Source organism: Mustela putorius, unplaced genomic scaffold (genome assembly GCF_011764305.1).
Source record: "Mustela putorius furo isolate JIRA1106 unplaced genomic scaffold, ASM1176430v1.1 tig00003962_pilon_pilon_pilon, whole genome shotgun sequence".
Lineage (NCBI taxonomy): Eukaryota > Metazoa > Chordata > Mammalia > Carnivora > Mustelidae > Mustela > Mustela putorius.
Window position 1 is genome coordinate 89,365 of NW_025422106.1, and position 20,074 is coordinate 109,438.

Below are 20,074 nucleotides of genomic sequence, written 5' to 3' on the forward strand. Positions count from 1 at the left end.
CAACAATCTAAATCCATAATCAGTAACCAATCAATTTGTACCATTATAAGTCATAGAGACCTGACCCTGTCTGACATATTCACTCTATTATAATAATAATTTCAATAATTAACATTTACAAAATGTTTGTGCCCTTCAGACTGCTTTATAGTCATTAATTATTGAAACTGCTCAGCATTCAGTGTTATTATTTTCATTTGCCTAGCAGGGAAATGAAGCACAACCAAAGGGGATAACTTCCCATGGGTATCAAGGAAAGAAAATGAAGAGGCTGGTTACCTGTTAACAACTAAGCTAGCATCTTGAGTACTGTAATTATTGGTTTTCTCAATAGAGATGAAAATACATGTCTCCTTTATATATCTTACTCCTTAATTATCAATCGTAAGTTCAGTTCTCAAATAATTCCTAATGCCGTAAATACATAAATTTAAACTAAACTAAAAAAAAAAAAAAAAAAGAACAATATTTTTGAGGTAGAGAAATGAACAGGGTGGAGACTCAGAAGTTTGTTGAAAGGATATTTTGCTCCTGGACTGAATCAAGAAATCTCAATAGAAATAATTTTCTGTCCCTGACACATATTCATTAATTTTAGTTAAACTGATAAGCAAAATATTGCAGGACTCCTGTTACTTTCCGTTTCAACTTAAGAAATCAGTTTAAAAATTCCCACTACCAATAGATCACTGTATTTTTTTTTTAAGATTTTATTTATTCACTTGAGAGAGAGAGAGAGAGACCGAGAGCACAGTATGGGGAGAAGCAGAGGGAGGAGAAGCAGACTCCCCCCTTGAGCTGGGAGCCTGATGTGGAGCTCAATCCCAAGACCTGGAGATCATGACCTGAGCTGAAGGCAGACGCTTAACCATCTGAGCAACCCAGGCACCCCAACAGATCACTGTATTTTGAGTGTATCTGATATTAGTAAGAAAGGAAACACCAAGTGAAGCATGCATAATAGAAATACTCCATAAACATTTGCAGGACAAAAGCAGTGGACATTTCTCATGTAAATTATTAATTCATTATTGTTTTTTGGGTGGGGGGGATTGGACTCTCTTCCAGAAGTCAAAAGAAGATGCATGTTTACTCATATTTAATTTTGACCTTTGAAACTATGATTTACTATTTCTCGACCAGGCACCTTTTTATAGACCAAGATACCTCTGGGGCACCTATCCACCTACGGACTGGACACTATTAAAAATCACCCAATTGTGAAAAACAACAATTAGGGTGCGAGTAATATTTTATTACAGATGGAAAGTCAAGACTGGAATGACCTACTGAGTCCTATAAAAGGCCAACGGAGATCCCCTCTACGGACGGTGTGCTTTTGCTTTGCTCCTCGCTGAGAAAGGGTGGCTCTGGGGTACTGTTGTCATGTCTTTTCAACTTTCTAGTGCATCCAGGCGAGTCTGCTCGCGAGCTGGCCCAGGGCGGCTGTCTGGTGGAGGTCCGGGCTTCGGGGCTGGAAATGTGTACCGTGGATCCGGAGCAGGAAGCAGCTTTTCTTGTACTCTTGGGAACATTTCTTCTGGAGGAGGTTTCTGTAATGGTGGTGGGGGCGTCTGTGCCGGTTTTCTTGGAAATGAATGTGGCCTGCTTTCTGGGAACGAGAAGGTGACCATGCAGAACCTCAATGACCGCCTGGCATGCTACCTAGACCAGGTGCGAGCTCTGGAAGAGGCCAACGTGGACCTGGAGCAGAAAATCAAGGCCTGGTATGAGAAATACGGGCCCGGTTCTTGCCGGGGACTAGACCATGACTACACGAGATATTTCTCGGTCATTGAGGACCTTAAAAGGCAGGTAAGAAATATGGATTTGCCTACTTTTACTATAGAATTTTGGGTGTACGTAACCTAAAAAAGACAAAATATAAAATGTGCTTAAAATTTTGACATGATGTAGAATTTGCTCACTCGCTCACTCTCCATTCCCAGGGCTTAAAGCGTTGTCTGGCCCCCCCACCAAAAAAAAAAAAAAAATTGTGGGCAATAAAGGCAAATAGTTTTAAAACAGATATAATTGGCTTGCTGATTATGTATTTAGCTCATATATTTATTTTTAAAATTTTATTTATTTATTTGGCAGATAGCGATCACAAGTAGGCAGAGAAGCAGGCAGAGAGAGAGGGAGAAGCAGGCTCCCCATAGAGCAGAGAGCCTGATTCGGGGCTCGATCCCACGACCCTGGGATCATGGCCTGAGTTGAAGGTAGAGGCTTTAACCCACTGAGCCACCCAGGGGCCCCTAGCTCATATATTTTGATCAAGAATAATAAAAGTATCTGTGATTGTAAAAGCTTACACTTTGACTCAAGCTCTGGACATTTGCTGTCTGAAGAAAAAAAAAAAAGTCCAGATTCTTTTCATGTAGAAAAAGTGATACTAAAGTAGATACTTGATGGGTTGAGAAGATAAGAATCCCACTGAAGGCACGCCTGGGTGGCTCAGTGGGTTAAGCTTCTCCCTTCGGCTCAGGTCATGGTCTCAGGGTCCCGGGATCAAGCCCCACATCGGGCTCTCTGCTCAGCAGGAAGCCTGCTCCCCACCACCCCCTACTTGTACATCTCTGCCTCTCTGCCTACTTGTGATCTCTCTCTCTGTTGAATAAATTAATAAAATCTTAAAAGAAAAAAAAAGAATCACACTGAAATCTGGACTCTCTCTTGACTTTCAGCACCTAAATATTTTGCACAATCTACCCTATTTAGATTATTTCTGCGACCACCTGTAACTCCAGCATTGCTCTACAAAATGACAATGCCAGACTGACTGCTGATGACTTCAGGCTCAAGTAGGTAAAAATAACGTAATTAACTATAATAAAGGTAAATACTGCGGTTGGAGTAAAAAAAGGTCCTTTTGCTGTAAAAAGCAACATGTTTTTATGAAGTCAGACTAAATCACTGAAGAAATTAAATGTGCCCTTATAAAAAGAGCATCATAAATTTTAAACTACATTTTGATTCAACTATGAAGCACAATGGATGATGAAAATTCTGAAGAAAAAACTCCTCCAAAATCATTGTCCTAGATCAGTAGGTATTCTAAAGGGGGTCCTCTCCTTGCCAAAGCATTAAGCTTTAGAAGGCTGGACAGATATCCTGCCTTTTCTTACCAGAGGTCGGAGGAAGTTATGCTTTGCACCTGCCCACAGTCACAAGTCTCAAGCATTTTATTAATCTTTCAGGTATGAAAATGAACTTGCTCTCCACCAGAGCGTAGAGGCCGACATCAATGGTCTTCACAGAGTCATGGACGAGCTGACTCTTTGTACAGCCGACCTGGAGATACAGTTTGAAACACTCAGTGAGGAACTGGCATACCTCAAAAAAAGATCACGAGGAGGTAAGGGACCTCGCAGTGTAGCTTCGGATAGTACCTGATTTCATTCCTCAGGCCCACTGTCCACTTCAGAGCAAAGTGGGAAGATCAGTCAAAACCCAGCCTTGGGATGCCTGGGTGGCTCAGTCGGTTAAGCTGCTGCCTTCGGCTCCGGGTCATGATCCCAGAATCCTGGGATCGAGTCCCACATGGGGCTCCTTGCTTGGCAGGGAGCCTCCTCTCCGCCTCTGCCTGCTTGTGTGCGCTCTCTCATCCTCTCTTTCTCTCTCTCTGACAAATAAATAAATAAATAAAATCTTTTAAATACAACAACAACCACCACCTCAGCCTTGAGGGTTCATACTGATCCCTTTTCCAGGAAATGAAAGTCCTGCAGTGCGCGGCAGGAGGGGATGTGAACGTGGAGGTGAACGCAGCTCCCAGCGTGGACCTGACCGTCCTGTTGAACAATATGCGGGCTGAGTACGAGGACTTGGCCGAGCAGAACCGCAGGGACGTGGAGGCTTGGTTTAACGAGAAGGTACGTCTGCAGCAAATCCCACACCAAGGGCTTGGTCAGTAGACCACCGAGCCGGTCGCTAAACCTTCTGATGATTACACGGCAGAGTGCGTCGCTGCAGCAACAGATTTCTGATGACGCAGGAGCGGCCACCACAGCCAGAAACGAGCTGACGGAGCTGAAACGCAGTCTGCAGACCTTGGAAATAGAACTCCAGTCCATCGTGGCCATGGTTCGTAGGAGTCACCACTGATTGGAATGCATGTGTGTGTGTGTGTGTGTGTGTGTATAAGTAAATGCACATCTAATCTATGTAATACAACGGATTACATAGAACTGAAAGTATAAAATGTTGTAAATAAGAATGCTGTCCATAGACATTCCTTCGGACTCGCCAATCCCAATACTTAAAAATCAAACTTTTCTCCATGGAGACAAAAATGGTTGTTTTCTTTTGTTTTTAAAGAAACATGGCTTACGTGGATTTTTCAACTGAAAAAATTTAGATCTTGTGCAAATGCTTCTTTCCACCTTGAGAATGTTTCAAACGTGAACGTGCTGCTTTATCTGTTACTCATGCAAGCCTTGCTTTATTCTCCCTTCAGAAACATTCCTATGAATGCTCCTTGGCCGAGACAGAAGGCAATTACTGCCTCCAGCTCCAGCAAATCCAGGACCAGATTGGGGCAATGGAGGAAGAACTCCAGCAGATCCGCACGGAAACAGAAGGCCAGAAGCTGGAGTATGAACAGCTTCTAGATATCAAAATATTTTTAGAGAAAGAAATAGAAACGTACTGCAAATTAATAGATGGAGAAGAAAGGTAAATTTTTTTTATTTTTTATTTTCAGCATAACAGTATTCCTTGTTTTTGCACCACACCCAGTGCTCCATGCAATCCGTGCCCTCTATAATACCCACCACCTGGTTCCCCCAACCTCCCACCCCCCGCGCCTTCAAAACCCTCAGATTGTTTTTCAGAGTCCATAGTCTCTCATGATTCACCTCCCCTTCCAATTTCCTCCAACTCCCTTCTCCTCTCTAACTCCCCATGTCCTCCATGCTATTTGTTATGCTCCACAAATAAGTGAAACCATATGATAATTGACTCTCTCTGCTTGACTTATTTCACTCAGCATAATCTCTTCCAGTCCCATCCATGTTGCTACAAAAATTGGGTATCCATCCTTTCTGATGGAGGCATAATACTCCAAAAAAAAATCATCTCCCATCAACTAGGTTTTCTCAGTAGCCACATGTACCAATATCCTATGCTAGAATTTCCTACTCTCAGGATCATATTCATCTGTGGTCTTGGGAAGTTATTATTGTATCCATGTGAAATGAAAACAGGCAGCCAAATCAAATGTCCAAGTATGTGAAGTGTGTGTATCTATAATAACATAGAGGACATTTAAATACCAAATGTTAAATAATTCCTGTACGCCTGGGGGAGAAATCACTTTCTGTGATTTAATGTTGATGCACACGTCCTATAACAACACACTCTGTTTTGCTGGCACTTCACTAGTGACCACGCATGCACCCTGCATTGGGTGGGTGATGACATTTTCATCTGAAAGATGAACAATGGTGGTTTCCTTGGGGAAGTCACCATGGCTTGTTAGCCAAGAGCAACAGCCCTGGAACTGTAGCCCTGAGCACAGATCACACCACTAGGTGATTTCGAACGCATGGTTTAACCTCTTTAAATCCGGTTTTTCTGGTTGGTAAGATTGTGAGGACACCAAAACCACACTGTTTACCTGGGACCATCGTGTGTCACTATGGAGGTGGAGTGCTCATGAGAGTACTCGGTAATCGGTGGCGGTTACTAAATGCTTGCCGATGGTCACACCCCGAATCCGCACCATCTCATGCATCTTACAAGGCTGCTGTCAGCCCTCTACACCCTATTCTCATAGGAACTCAACTGTGACGTTCCCTCCTTTGAACAAAGCGCTGGTTACAGCCCTCATTAGTCCCTTCTTTGACTGTACCTTTCATGCTGTGTTCCAGTTAAATTCTTTTTTTTTTTTTAAGATTGTATTTATTTATTTGACAGACAGAGATCACAAGCAGGCAGAACAGAAGGCAGAGAGAGAGAAAGGGGGAAGCAGGCTCCCTGCTGAGGGGAGAGCCTGATGCAAGGCTTGCTCCCAGGATGCTGGGATCATGACCTGAGCTGAAGGCAGAGGCTTTAACCCACTGAGCCACCCACGTGCCCCATGTGTTCCAGCTAAATTCTAACATGCATATACTTTATTTTCAATGGCATAAACTGCTTGTGTCATCCTTCTATATTTTCTATAGCACCTAGCTCAGCACCTTCTGCACCGTGGCACCCTGAACTTGTTCATTGGCCAGGTGATTGACTACAAGGTCAGAAACTGGAGTCCCCAGATAACAAGACAAAAGAGATGGTAGCTGGTCACAAGGGAATTTCTGATCCTAAACACTCATTTAATCTCTCCCTTCACCACACTGAGGTCACAAAAGGCTTACTTATATATCTCTTAAGCATAACAGGAATTTAATCTTGCAGAAACTAGAACTCTAAAACTTTTGTTCCCGGCTCATAGTTATTCTGAGCTTCCTCATGAAAGGAAAAACAATGCAATAATTTACTCTTCTTTTCACAGAAAAGGCAAGCCCGTGTGTCCCAGATCCAAAGGACGTGGGCCCATACATTCTGAAAATCAAGTCCAAGGTACAGAAGGTTTTATGGCTTGGCGTAAATCTCAACTTGAGCAATTTATTAAATAAGTCACTTATTTGTAAACTAAATCAAATTGTTCTAAGGTTAATTCTAGCGAATGAAGGAATCAGGGGCCATGATGGCAGCTACTTACTTATTCCACTCTTGTAGAATAGACGTGGTCAAATTGTGAAATTTCTGAAATGAGGACTCAATCCCCAAACATTTTTCTTAGCTAAAATTCATTATTTTCCCAATTCCAGTGCTTTGGTAAAGGAGCTACTATATTTTAAGCCACAAAAATAGGGCAAGTTGGCATTTAAAAGAGAACAACACTGCCTGCTCCAGGCCAATACTGCCTGGTACTTAGGTTGTCTTAATCTATGTTTTACTTACACCTTCAAACACCCATTGTTTTTAGAACAATGGTAAGTATAAGATAGTCCTGGGCCTTGCTAAGCATAGTCTTCAAACACGAGTTTTGTATCTCAGGTTATTGCAAACATTATTTCTTAGAAGCCTACCATTATGACTAAGTACTGTCCAGCCTGTTAAGAATGACCACTAAATTTGCATTTATTTTATTTTAGACTCAAAAGAAGAAATTCTTGTCAAAACAGTGGTTGAGGAACTAGATCAACTTGGTAATGTCCTTTCACTGAGGGTCCATTCAGTTGAAGAAAAATCCTCGAAAATAAGCAACATTACAATGGAGCAACGAATACCTTCTAAAGCACCATAGTGAGAAAAGAAGTTATTATTTAAAAAAGAAGAAGAAGACTGCCTCTGCAAAATCCCACTGGCCAAATAACCCAAGGAAATCATCCATGTCCGCTCTTAAAAATGCAAGGGCAAGAATTTGTTTTCCTCTCTTCTCTTTCTCATGTACTTTCCATGTAATCCTTCTCAGGAGCAGGAAAAATCTTGCTCTGTCTGTTTTGTTTCTATTTCAGGGACTTTTTGGTCATTCATTAAAAGTTTTCTGTTGCAAATTATTTCTGATGAATCTGGTGCTTTTGAGCTTCTACAGTTGATCCCAATGTGGCAGTACTAAGGATAGCTCGTAAAATAAAATGCCTCACACAGTTACATTTACTTCAATTCATAAGTTGGAAGGAGTACCAGACCTCATCTCTGGTCCCAAATCTATCCCCAGTCAACCACGTAAATGACTAGATCTCCTTGGGTTTGGGTTTCTGTGGATGGAAAGAGTATTCCCATTGATCCCTAGGATTTATTCACTCTTATAATGGTGAGCCTGCATGGGTGATCAGTTAATGTGAGTTTGTTGAATCTGAATCTGCATAGCTGTTTTTCCACTTTGCAGCACATTCTTCTCTCTACCCCTACCACAGTGGGAAAAGCCTGCTGGTTCAGAATGGTAGAAGAATCCTCAACAACAACAACAACAAGAGCAATACATGTTCAAGGAACTGACCGACCCCATAGAATCCAGGAGAGAGTCAGGACTTAGAAGAACCAAGTCTGGTGATGAACCAGGCTAAGGGATAAAGCTGAGGGGCAGGGTGATTGACAGGTGAATTTACCATGACACTAAACAATGCATAAGCTTCAGGTCCCTCATTAGAACAGGAAGGGCCCTTGCATTTTTTTTTTTTTTTTTGCATGGCCATTTTTGCGAAACTAAGATAATTTTGGCACCACTGGTTAAGTCTGCTTTCTCTTTCCACTCCAATTTCTCCTCCCTCGCTCTTTCTCTCATGTCTGGGGGTGATCTATCACATCTAAGATGGGGTGATCATACAATTTATTATCCAAATATAACATTTGAGGGAGAGTCAAGGATGCTATTAACCAGGCATATTAGCAGACATAAACTGACCTATTGTAAGCATATGGATATAATGTCACCCTAAGTCAAGAGGATTTGAGATGAAAGTAGTGGGATATTTAATGAGGTTCTCAGCATTTCCATGGGAAGATTCTAGGAATATTCTCACTGTCCACTGTGCCCATCCGTATCATACCATAAAGGTACAGGGCCGCAAGTTGTGATATGAACAAATCTTATAACACACAGCACCAAAAATAAATATGTAGATAACAGAAGAGATATAAAGTATGAAATGTGTCCAGAAGCTAGTCTATAGAAAATCTTTTAAGTCATCAAATATGTAAAATTGTGGAGAATTTGGTTTCACTAATGCCTACAAAAGACAAAAATCTCCTCCTGTCAGGAATAAATGAGTAATGCAACATATTTATTATTTTTAGTACCACTTTATGCTCTTTATACACAAGAATTTTTAATAAATTTTATTTTTGTGCAATTCCTATAAAAAATATGGACATATGAAACTTGCATTTTCCTGGGAGTAAGCACAAGGCATATGGCTCGTTTTAATGCCCTTTATAGAACAGCTACCCCAGAGAAACTATGTGGACACGCTGATTCATCTTGTGGAGGTCAGCCAACCTCCCTCTTCACCACTTCAGTGCTTGCACAATGAGCCCATTGTCGAAGTGGCCATTGTGACTGATATGAAGTCTATACTTTAGACTCCGTCTCTCTAAGGCTGGTCAAACCACTGACCTGTCATTGGCAGATATAGAAACTGAGCCCTTGAGATGGTACCATTTTTTTAGAAGGAAAACTGACCACATGCTCTCAGGATAATGCTACTAAATCCCTTTATCCTGGAGGGATAAAGTATCAGAAGTAACACTTATTTCATTCAAATACAGGTTTGCCTTTCAGTTCCTATAGTGCCTCTGCCAGCACTACTATCCGAGGTCCAAACATCGAATAAGCTTCAGGCCCTCAGAACAGGCACTGCATCTACCCCCTAGCAATTGGTTTAAAGTCAGAATCGAGAAAGCAAACCCTTTCTGGCTTCCAGAAGGATAAAACAATTGGAGTAAGGCAATATCTGAAGAGATAAAAAGCTGAAATTTTTCCAGAACTGATGAAAGACACCAGTGCACAGATTAAGGAAGTCCTACACATCAAAATAAAATGAAATGCACATGGACCAAAGCTAAAGACAAGATAAAAAGATCCACATATAGATAAATCATAGTGAAACCACAAAACAATGAAGATAATAGAATATCTTTAAAATCAGACAAAGGGGAGGTGGAATTATTACCTTCAAATGAGTGTCAACAAGCATGAACGCCAACTTCTCAACAGCAGCAATGGAATCCAAAGGACAGTAGAAGGATATCTTCAATGTGCAGGGAGAAATCCTAAATGGCCAATAAATGTATAAAAATGTTCAATCTCACTAGCAATCAGAGAAATAGAAATTGAAACCACAGGAGATACCATTACACAACTCCCAGCCTGGCAAAACTTTTAAAATATTTGGCACAATTTATCCATTCCACTATTGAATTGCTTCAAGTTTGGGACTAGTATGAACAATATTACTATAAACATTCTGTACATTTCAGCTACTACATGTGCATGAGTTTCTCTAGAACACAACCCATATATATGCTATCTACAAAAGATTCACTTCAAACATAAATACAGGTAGATTTCTTTTTTTTTTTTAAGATTTATTTATTTATTTATTTGTCAGGGTGGGAGAGAGAGAGAGCACAAGCAGGCAGAGTGGCAGGCAGAGGCAGAAAGAGAAGCAGGCTCCCTGTTGAGAAAGGAGCCTAAAGTGGGATTCAATCCCAGGACCCTGGTATCATGACCTGAGCCAAAGGCAGTCACTTAACCTACTGAGCCACCCAGGTGCCCCTAGATTTCATTTTTCAAATGAAATTTGATTCTATATCAAAGAACTTTAGGGGCGCCTGGGTGGCTCAGTGGGTTAAGCCGCTGCCTTCGGCTCAGGTCATGATCTCAGGGTCCTGGGATCGAGTCCCGCATCGGGCTCTGCTCGGCGGGGAGCCTGCTTCCTCCTCTCTCTCTCTGCCTGCCTCTCTGCCTACTTGTGATCTCTCTCTGTCAAATAAATAAATAAAATCTTTAAAAATTTAAAAAAAAAAAAAAAAAAAGAACTTTAAAAAAGAATACTTAAAAATTATTCCAAACTACCAAAGCCTTAAATGTGAAACACAAAATGATTAAACATTTAGAAAACTATATAGGAAGATATGTGTATGACCTTGAGAATTAGTCATTTCTCAAATAAAAGCATCATAGTCCAAAAATAAAAAGAGTGATAAAGTCAACCTGTTTAACAATGAAATGATAATGGGTTAATATCCAGAATATATAACAAACTCCTACAACCCAACAACAAAAAAACAAACATGATTCTAAAAATGGGCAGAGGACTTGAATGAACATTTCTCCAGGTAAGATACTCCAGTGGCCAACAAGCACATGAAAAGATGCTCAACATCACACATCATTAAGGAAATGCAAATCAAAACCACCAAGGGGTACCACCTACTGTGCCTCAGGATGGCCACTATCAAGAAAAGAAATAAAAAGAACAAATGTTGGTGATGTTCTGGAGAAACTGGAATCCTTGTGCACTATTGGTGGGGACATAAAACAGTGCAGCTACTCTGGAAAGCAGTATGGTGGTTCCTCAAAAAACTAAAAACAGAATCACCATATGATCTATTCATTCCACCCTGGTATATATTTCCCTAAGAAATGAAAGCAGGGACTCAGATATTTGTACCCCCGTGTATGTAGTAACATTATTCACAACAGCCAAAAAGCAACACAACCCTAATGTCCATTGACTGATGAGTGGGTAAACTAACTATGGTATACACGTGCAATGGAACATCAGTTAGCCTTAGAAAAAAAAGAAATTCTGGCACATGCTACAACGTGGTTGGACCTTGAAGACATTGTGCTCAATAAAATAAGCCAGTCACCAAAAGACAAATAATGTATGAATCTACTTCTCCCAAGTGCCCAGAACTGTAACTGACACATCATAGATGTTTAATCAATATTTGTTAAGTGAATGAATGAATGAATCTGTTAAGTGAATGAATGAATAAATATCTGTTAAGTGAATGAACGATGAACGTCATACCCATAACAAATATTCAAGGAAATTTTGTCCACAAGCCAATTTCCAGATGTGTCAGAAACTTCCAAAATTTTCAGGGTTTTCAATGACTATCTGGGAACCCACACCCCATAAATAATTAGTCTACTGATGACTTTCACCTAAGCTAACCCACAATGAAATAAAAACAGATGAAATATTTCCTTCCAGGTTTGCTTCAGATTTTGCAGGGTCAGGAAATACGTTAATGTCCTTCGGAAGTCCCACAACACATAACAGCAATTAGGGGTGTGTTCCTAATTGCCCAAATGGATGAGAGAAGACAACTATCCCCAAACATAAGCAAGTGTCAACCGAAGATGATGGCATGTCAGCCAAAATGGAAGTTAACTTCCCATTAGGACAGTGCCAAGAGGAAGTGGAAACCAGGGATTGAAGGACCATGTGGGGCGGGGGTGCGGGGGGTGGGGAGTTAGCCATTACAGGTCTGTTCTCTACTTCCGTGGAAAAGAACTGTGAAAATAAAAGTAGAAAAAGTCTCAGAAACATCCATATCTATTAGCATAATAGCCCAAAACCATGACGCCAGGTTTTTATTGTGTGGTGGACTGATGAGTTTTATCTTCTGAGGATGGAAGTCAAGAATGACTCACCTGCAATTTAAGAGGGCACTAAGGAAACTAACATGGCTCCACCCAGACCCATTTCTCAGATAACCACCAACCTGAGGGCAATGCCCTCCTACAGAAAGCAGCCCAGCTAAGTTAGTTACTAATTAGGAAAAATCATCCAATTATGCTAACTTGCTGAGGCTGGCAAGCCATGTTTTACTCTATGTAGGCAGAATTTCATCCAGAACACACTTGAGAATTGTCTATAAAAAGGCAAACAAAACAGTTGAGACGAGGAGGCACTGTGCTCTGGCTCTCTCCAAGACAGCTGTGCAACACGCCTGCCCTGATACCATGTCTCTTCGGCTTTCCAGTGGGTCCCGGAGGGCCTGTCCCCGTGCTACTGCGGGATCACTCAGGCTCTCTGGCGGGGGGACCGGCTTTGGAGCTGGCAACGCTTGCAGCATGCCCGGGATTGGAAGTGGTTTCTCGTGCACCTTCGGGGGCAGCTCATCAGGAGGAAATGCGGGGGGAAGCAATCTCTGCGCGGGCTTTACGCTGAATGAGGGAGGCCTCCTGTCGGGCAATGAGAAGGTGACCATGCAGAACCTCAACGACCGGCTGGCCTCCTACCTGGAGAATGTGCGAGCTCTGGAGGAGGCCAATGCCGACCTGGAGCAGAAGATCAAGGGCTGGTACGAGAAATTTGGCCCTGGTTCTTGCCGTGGTCTTGATCACGACTATAGTAGATATTTCCCAATAATTGATGATCTGAAAAATCAGGTAAGAAGCTACATTTCACGATCGTGTTTACATAGTTTTATTTCTGAATGTTCTTTTCCTTTCTTTACTGAATACTAAAAACATTGTTCATCCCTATGTGTAATTTCTTTTTTTTTTTAAGATTTTTATTTATTTATTTGAGAGAGAGAGTGATGGGGCACTAGCAGGGTGAGGGGCAAAGGGATGGGGAGAAGCAGACTCTTCTCTGAGCAGAGAGTCCTACTTGGGGCTCGATCCCAGGACCCCAGGATCACAAGCTAAGCTGAACGCGAATGCTTAACTGACTGAGCCATCCAGGCTCCCACCCCCATGGGTAATTTCTTAAAGGGAATTTCAATTTGACATTGGAAATAAGCATTAAGCAGATTCAGTTGGTGAATCTCATGACAACTAGTCATTATCTAGTCACTAGTAAACTATCTAGTAGCTATATTAATTTTTATTATTCCAACTCTGTAATCTTTTTTTTTTAAGATTTTATTTATTTATTTATTTATTTATTTGACAGACAGAGATCACAAGTAGGCAGAGAGGCAGGCAGAGAGAGAGGAGGAAGCAGGCTCCCAGTTGAGCAGAGAGCCTGATGGAGGGCTTGATCCCAGAACTCTGGGATCATGACCCAGGCCTAAAGCAGAGGCTTTAACCCACTGGGCCACCCAGGTGCCCCTTCCGACTCTGTAATCTTAAAAAGAAATAAACTTTTTTTTTTATTGGTTGTGCTAAATTGCCTTTTAACTGTCAAACTCCCCATTTCCAGATCATTGCTTCCACCACCAGCAACGCTCATGCTGTTCTGCAGATTGATAATGCCAGGCTGACAGCAGATGATTTCAGACTTAAGTAAGTCGACTCAGGGAGTGGAAAAGATACATGGGAATTAACACAAAGCCTTAGATTGAATTTATTTTTTGAGCCCTCCATTAAATATGACAAACTCTTATTCCAACCCTGGTAAAACACTTAGATTTAAAATAAACAGAATGTAAAAATGAAATGAAATGAAATAAATGCTAGTTTTAAAAAATATTTTGGTTATGAGACATAAAGCACAAACTGCAATAAAAGCAGTGTCCAACCCCCTAGTTCATTTTCTGCCAAAGAAATGCCTCAAATTAAAGAAAGAAATTATTCTTATGCAGTAGAATTTGAAAATGTCTCTTGTGGCCAAATCTGCCACTTCAAAATTCCAGAATTCTAGCTCTTGATCATTGATTGGTGACTACTTCTTTCACCATATGACATACTGGAAAATCATTCATATTCCTTAAGGTATGAAAATGAGCTGGCTCTTCACCAGAGTGTGGAGAGTGATGTCAATGGGCTACGCAGAGTTCTGGATGAAATCACCTTGTGCAGAACAGACCTGGAGATTCAATATGAAACCCTCAGTGAGGAGATGACTTACCTGAAAAAGAACCATAAGGAGGTAAGAACTGCCAATGTGCATTTTGCTATCCCTCTGCAGACACCATCCATCTGGTGGAAGACAATGGGTTTGACTTCTTAGATAAGAAATTGGTGCTAGACACCTACTGTCAGATGGGCAATGAGGCATGAGTTGTCTTGAGAAATGGCAAAGAATTTGCCAAGATTCAACCTTGCTCTCTCATCAGATTTCCCATGGGAAAAAAGGAAAAAAGAATCCTGTTTTCAGATCAATCAGGTTTACAAGAGTAGTATTTGGCTAGATAATTATAGCTAAGTTAAAATGGGACAGTTAAGAGATTACATCTAATTACATAAAATAAATATACTTACCGTAAGGAAATCCTAAGAAAACTAGATCTAAATTCCTATATGATAGTGGCAGATTCAAAACAGTTAAACATTTACTTTGTACATACATTAAATATATACACTTAATATTAATGCATATTCTTAATAGGTGTGTCTATAAAAATAGTGAGACTGAAAATAAATTGTTACATCAAAATCTTTTCTTCCAAATAAAGAGCATACTTCAAAGCAGTCACTGTTGGAAGCTAGATCCTAAAATCAGATTCCACAGCCACTATGCCAGACACATCTTTGGAATTGCTTTTAGAACCACTGTTTTCTGGGGGGAAAAAAGTCTTTATTCTTTGAAAATGAACTTGATCTTTTTTCTTTGAAAATGGACTTGATCTTTTTAAACAGCTGAAAGGCTTCTACAGTCAAGCCAAATACTTAAAGCAGGAGACCAGGCTAAAAATGCCACTTGATTAGTCATGAGCCTGTCTTATAAAAATAACTACTCAAAGAACAACATTTGTATGGTTCGAGCATGGATATAGCCCATGATAATTACTCAATAAAGTTTTGATAAATTGAACGCCACTGATTTTTTTTTTTAATGCCTCACTTACAGGCAAACCCACATGTATCTCTTTTATCTTTTTCTGCTTGAACTGGGGAAGTGAAGCCCTCTGAAATAAAAACCACATCTGACGGTAGAGCAGATCTGGGGCTACAGGGAGGAAAGAATGCTAGAATCCCTCGAGGGACTTGGGGCAGGAAGGAAAGAAAACCTCATTATTGATCGTCATAAAGACCAATGCAAACCCAGGACGTGGGTGGGGAGGAGAGGTTTCTGCAGTAGAGACGGAAGCCGACCGGTAGGATTTCAGTGCACATAGTGAGGTCTGCCAACCACAGTCTGTCTGAGAGAACCACCTCACGCCATCCCAGCAGCACACCCTGCAGATGGAGCCGTGTGTGGACTTGGACTGCAAGACCGATTCCAACTTCTACGGTGATGACAATGATCATAATAACTAGCATTTATTTAGCATTTATACACCAGGTATATTGTTGGTCATGTTACTAATAGCTCCTTCACCTCTTTCAACCACTCAGAGAAGGGTTTTTATCCTCAACTTTCAGATAACCATTTTGAGATTCAAAGAAGTTAGGCAACTTTCTCAAGTTCACCCAACCACTCTGAGGCAGAACCAGAATTCACATAGAGCTGTGTTTGACACCAACTGTCCCTGTGTAAGGGTCACAGGTTCTTAAACAGCTAGGAATCCTATAGAGGATAGTGCCCTTCCTTTATTACTAGTAAATAAACAAATAAATTAGTATAAATATATACACATAAGTATTTATTAGTATTACTCATGATAATAATAAGTTTTATTTCAGTTGTTCAGAACAACTCAGACTCAGTCCCCCGCCCCAGTTCATGCTGTGTTCAGGCTCTAGCTGAGCCAAGAACACATCAAAGCTGCTTGCTAAGCAGATTCAAAGACCAGTCCACCAAGGGGGAGACATTTCGGCTGTAAATGGCTAGAGTAAGAGATGGTGGACAATTCATTTTAAATATCTTAAGGATTTTCATTCAGAAAGGGAATTTTTCTGTGCCACAGAACTAAAACCAGTGAATTGAGGTCATAAAAACGGGATTTGGGTTCGCCGCATGGGAGAGCTCTGCAGCAACTGAAAAACTCTCATGATGAAGCAGACTGCTTCATGAGACGGGATATGTTAAGAAGTAGGCGAGGGTCATTGCACATCTGGGGCTGAATGCTAAGAACCCTTTCAAAGCTGAGCCTCTTGACTTTCTATGAGATCCCTGCACACCTGAGCTGCACACTTTTCTGCCTCTAGGAAATGCAGGTCCTGCAGTGCGCGGCCGGCGGGAACGTGAACGTGGAGATGAACGCCGCACCCGGTGTAGACCTCACCGTCCTGCTGAACAACATGCGGGCTGAGTACGAAGCCCTGGCCGAGCAGAACCGCCGGGACGCGGAGGCCTGGTTCAATGAGAAGGTGAGTCCTGTCCAAAAAAATGACCCCTCTGCGTCTTAGGGATGGTCACGAAACTAAGACTTCCTCCTCACACCTACCTTTTCAGAGTGCTTCGCTGCAACAGCAGATCTCTGAGGATGTTGGGGCCACAACCTCAGCCCGGAATGAACTGACCGAAATGAAGCGTAATCTCCAAACATTGGAAATTGAACTTCAATCTCTCTTAGCCACGGTATGAAGAGGATGATTTCTTACCATCTCCCAGAGTATCGTTTTAAATGCGTGCCAGTTGGTTTTAAAGCCCTTCACCCTGGTGAGAATATATCCACAGGTATATTTACGCAATTAACCTAGAACATAAGAACAGAATAGCTAAAACAGCAACATTGATGTCTCTGGCTTATTCCACCCAAAAGAGAGATGCGCTCCTTTTGAAGAACGCTATAGAGCCTTCTTCACCATGTGTCTGTGGGAAATCAAACACAGTTGGAGACAAAACTAACAAGAGAAGAAAGTCACCGATCGGAGCAAATTTCTGTGTATCTCAGGTTCTGCATCTCTGGTTCATTCTTTCCTGACAGAAACACTCCCTGGAGTGCTCCCTGACTGAGACTGAAGGCAACTACTGTGCGCAGCTTGCCCAGATCCAAGCTCAGATCGGGGCCCTGGAGGAGCAGCTGCACCAGGTCAGAACCGAGACGGAGGGCCAGAAGCTGGAGTACGAGCAGCTCCTTGACATCAAGGTCCACCTGGAAAAGGAGATCGAGACCTACTGCCTCCTCATCGGTGGAGAGGATGGGTAGGTGAAATAATATACAGGAAAGATGTCCTGAGGTCCCTGGATCTCAGAAAAAGGAGAAAAGCTTAGATCCCTGGAAAGTGAACATAAACTGACATGACTGCATTCATTATCATGAATGCTAAACATGAAACATAATACATGACCACCAAGATACAAATTAACAACATCTTACAAAACCAAAATGGGACAAGCCCTATGTTCAAGGTATGACTATTAAAATTATACCTCTTGGGACACCTGGGTGGCTCAGTGGCTTCAGCATCTGCCCTCAGCTCAGGTCACGATCCCAGCATCCTGGGATCAAGCCCTGCGTCAGGCTCCTTGCTCGGTGGGAGGCCTGCTTCTCCCTCTGCCTGTTGCCCCCCCGCTTGTCCTCTCTCTCTCTCTCTCTTTAAAAAATTTTTTAAAAATCACCCCTTGATGCTAAAGCAGAATAGTTCAGCTGTGTAACCCACTGCAACTGTTCTCACCAAACAGCTAAAGAAAATGCAAGAGTGCATCCAGAATTGAAAAGGTTCTCTCTGGGGCGGGGGGTGGGCTGAGTTGGTTGCACGTCCAGCTATTGATGTCAGCTGAGGTCGTGATCTCAGGGTCATGGGATCAAGCCCCACATGGGGCTCTGTGCTGAGTGTGGAACCTGCTTGAGATTCTCTCTCCCTCTCCCTCTCCTCCCTTCCCCCATCCATGCACTTGTACTCTCTCTAAAATAAATAAATACACTCTTTAAAAAGAAGAAAGAAAAAGAAAGAAAGAAAGTTCGTTCTCTCTAAATCATTCTCTTTTGTGAGTTTCCCACAATATGTGTTCACAGGGCTTGCAAGTCTGGAGGTTACAAGTCTAAAGATTATGGATCTGGAAACATGGGAAATCAAGTCAGAGGTAATTAAAATGAAATTCTCTTTTTATGCTGAACTATTTCATTTGCAATGTCCAGCTTGGTTATTTTTATATTCCCAGGGCTTAGTAAGAATAGATAACAATAAAGACTTATAGTACACATATTGGCATGTGCTGGATGTCTAACTTCAGAGATATGTGCTAATTCTAAACTAATATGTCACCAGGCTTTTAGCTAGCCAAGAAATCAAAATTCACCAAAAATTCATCTATTTGTGCTTACTGCCTAGTCCTTCCTATTTAAAATGCTGTTATTCCTTTAATTGATTTAATTTCTTATTCATCTTTTTTTCCCAATTTTTTCATTGTGGTAAAATACACAGAACATAAACTTTACTGTCTTGGGCACTGAGGTGGCTCAGTTGTTAAGCATCTGCCTTTGGCTCAGGTCCTGATCCTGGAGTCTTGGGATCAAGTCCTGTGTTGGGCTCTCTGCTCAGCAGGGAGTCTGCTTCTCCCTCTGACCCTCACCCCATTGTGGGCTCTCTCCATCTCAAATAACTTTACTGTCTTAACCATTTTCAGGGGACAGTTCAGTGGCATTAAGTACATTCATATTGTGGTGAAACCAGCAACACCATCCATCTCTAGAACTCTTTTCATCTTGCTTTCTAACTAGTAAACTATAGTTCCCCATTCCTTCCTCCTCCCAGCCCCTGGCAAACACCATTCTACTTCTCTCGCTACACATTTGACTACTCTTGGTCCCTGGTAGAAGTAGACTCACACAGCATTTGTCTTTTTTCTGATAACTTCTTTCACTGAGCATCATGTCTTCAAGATTCATCCATGTGTAACATGTGTCAGAATATCCTTCCTTTTGAAGGCTGAATAATATTCCATTGAATTATATGCCATATTTGATCTGTTCATCCTTTGGTGGACACTTGGGCTGCTTCCACATTTTAGCTAACAGGATCTTATTCATCTTTTCTCAACTCTCTAAAATCTCCTTTTTAAATTTTAATTCTTAGATTTGGCCAAAGCCATAGTGGTTAAGAAAGTTCTTGAGGAAGTGGACCAACGCAGCAAAATACTTACCACCAGGCTCCACTCCCTGGAAGAGAAATCTCAAAACAATTAATTTATGACACAAGAGAGAGCACATGCCAAATACTCTCTAAGAAGAGAGAGCATTATGTCTGGAAAAGTGAGCAAGCCTAAGAAAAAATGCCTGTCCTGTTTTCTTTCTGTTACTGAAATATAAGCGCTATGTGGGCAATCAATAGAGGTATCTCCCCCATTCATCTGACAGAATGTCACATGCAAAGTTGATGAGTCATTTGATTGCCCTACAGAAAATGTTGTCAGTCCTTTGTATTCAATAAAACTTCTTCCTTTAGCAAGTTACCACTGGTGGTCTTGTCTTATCTTCAAACTGCTCACATCTGTGGTACAGATGTATGAACACCTAACAGCATTTAATTTATATGAAAATTTTTACAGAAAGTTGACACCTAGATTTTCATGAGGCTTTCCCATGAAAGAGTAAACTCAAAAGGAATAAAAATATTTCCAGTTAAATCTCCAGTCAGCCTTGCTGTGATATAATAACAAGCCTCTTCTCTTTCATAATAGCTACAAGGTATACAATTCAGGTTCATCTGTAAAATAATAGCGTTACTTCTCTCCAGTGGTTATGCTAAAGATTAAACAAGTAAATTATTGGATATGCTCTTAAGGAGCAAGCATTCAATAAATGCTAACTCGGTTTTTCATATTTGATAATTATAAAGATGAATTTT

The 20,074-nt window shown here is 41.3% G+C and overlaps 2 protein-coding genes across 2 annotated transcripts; both read left to right on the top strand.

Moving 5' to 3' along the window:
• Positions 1 to 1,343: 1,343 nt before the first annotated feature.
• KRT26 (keratin 26) lies at positions 1,344 to 7,443 on the top strand. The gene is given in 9 exon segments (XM_004764582.3): positions 1,344 to 1,815; positions 2,722 to 2,804; positions 3,201 to 3,339; positions 3,341 to 3,358; positions 3,714 to 3,875; positions 3,961 to 4,086; positions 4,460 to 4,677; positions 6,497 to 6,564; positions 7,143 to 7,443. Coding segments are annotated over 9 exon segments (1,395 nt in total). The 5' UTR covers positions 1,344 to 1,386; the 3' UTR covers positions 7,295 to 7,443.
• Positions 7,444 to 12,236: 4,793 nt separating this feature from the next.
• KRT25 (keratin 25) lies at positions 12,237 to 19,664 on the top strand. The gene is made up of 8 exons (XM_004764583.2): positions 12,237 to 12,901; positions 13,659 to 13,741; positions 14,171 to 14,327; positions 16,490 to 16,651; positions 16,737 to 16,862; positions 17,212 to 17,429; positions 18,244 to 18,311; positions 19,304 to 19,664. The coding sequence occupies exons 1-8, from the start codon at positions 12,473 to 12,475 to the stop codon at positions 19,411 to 19,413; spliced, it is 1,353 nt and encodes a 450-aa protein (XP_004764640.1). The 5' UTR covers positions 12,237 to 12,472; the 3' UTR covers positions 19,414 to 19,664.
• Positions 19,665 to 20,074: the final 410 nt, after the last annotated feature.

What these genes read in the sequence shown, in the direction of transcription:
- KRT25 (XM_004764583.2), top strand. Translation starts at nt 12,473, where the DNA reads ATGTCTCTTCGGCTTTCCAGTGGGTCCCGGAGGGCCTGTCCCCGTGCT. An exon ending in GCAGATGATTTCAGACTTAA is followed by an intron (nt 13,742 to 14,170) that starts GTAAGTCGACTC and finishes ATATTCCTTAAG; the next exon opens with GTATGAAAATGAGCTGGCTC. An exon ending in CATGGGAAATCAAGTCAGAG is followed by an intron (nt 18,312 to 19,303) that starts GTAATTAAAATG and finishes TTTAATTCTTAG; the next exon opens with ATTTGGCCAAAGCCATAGTG.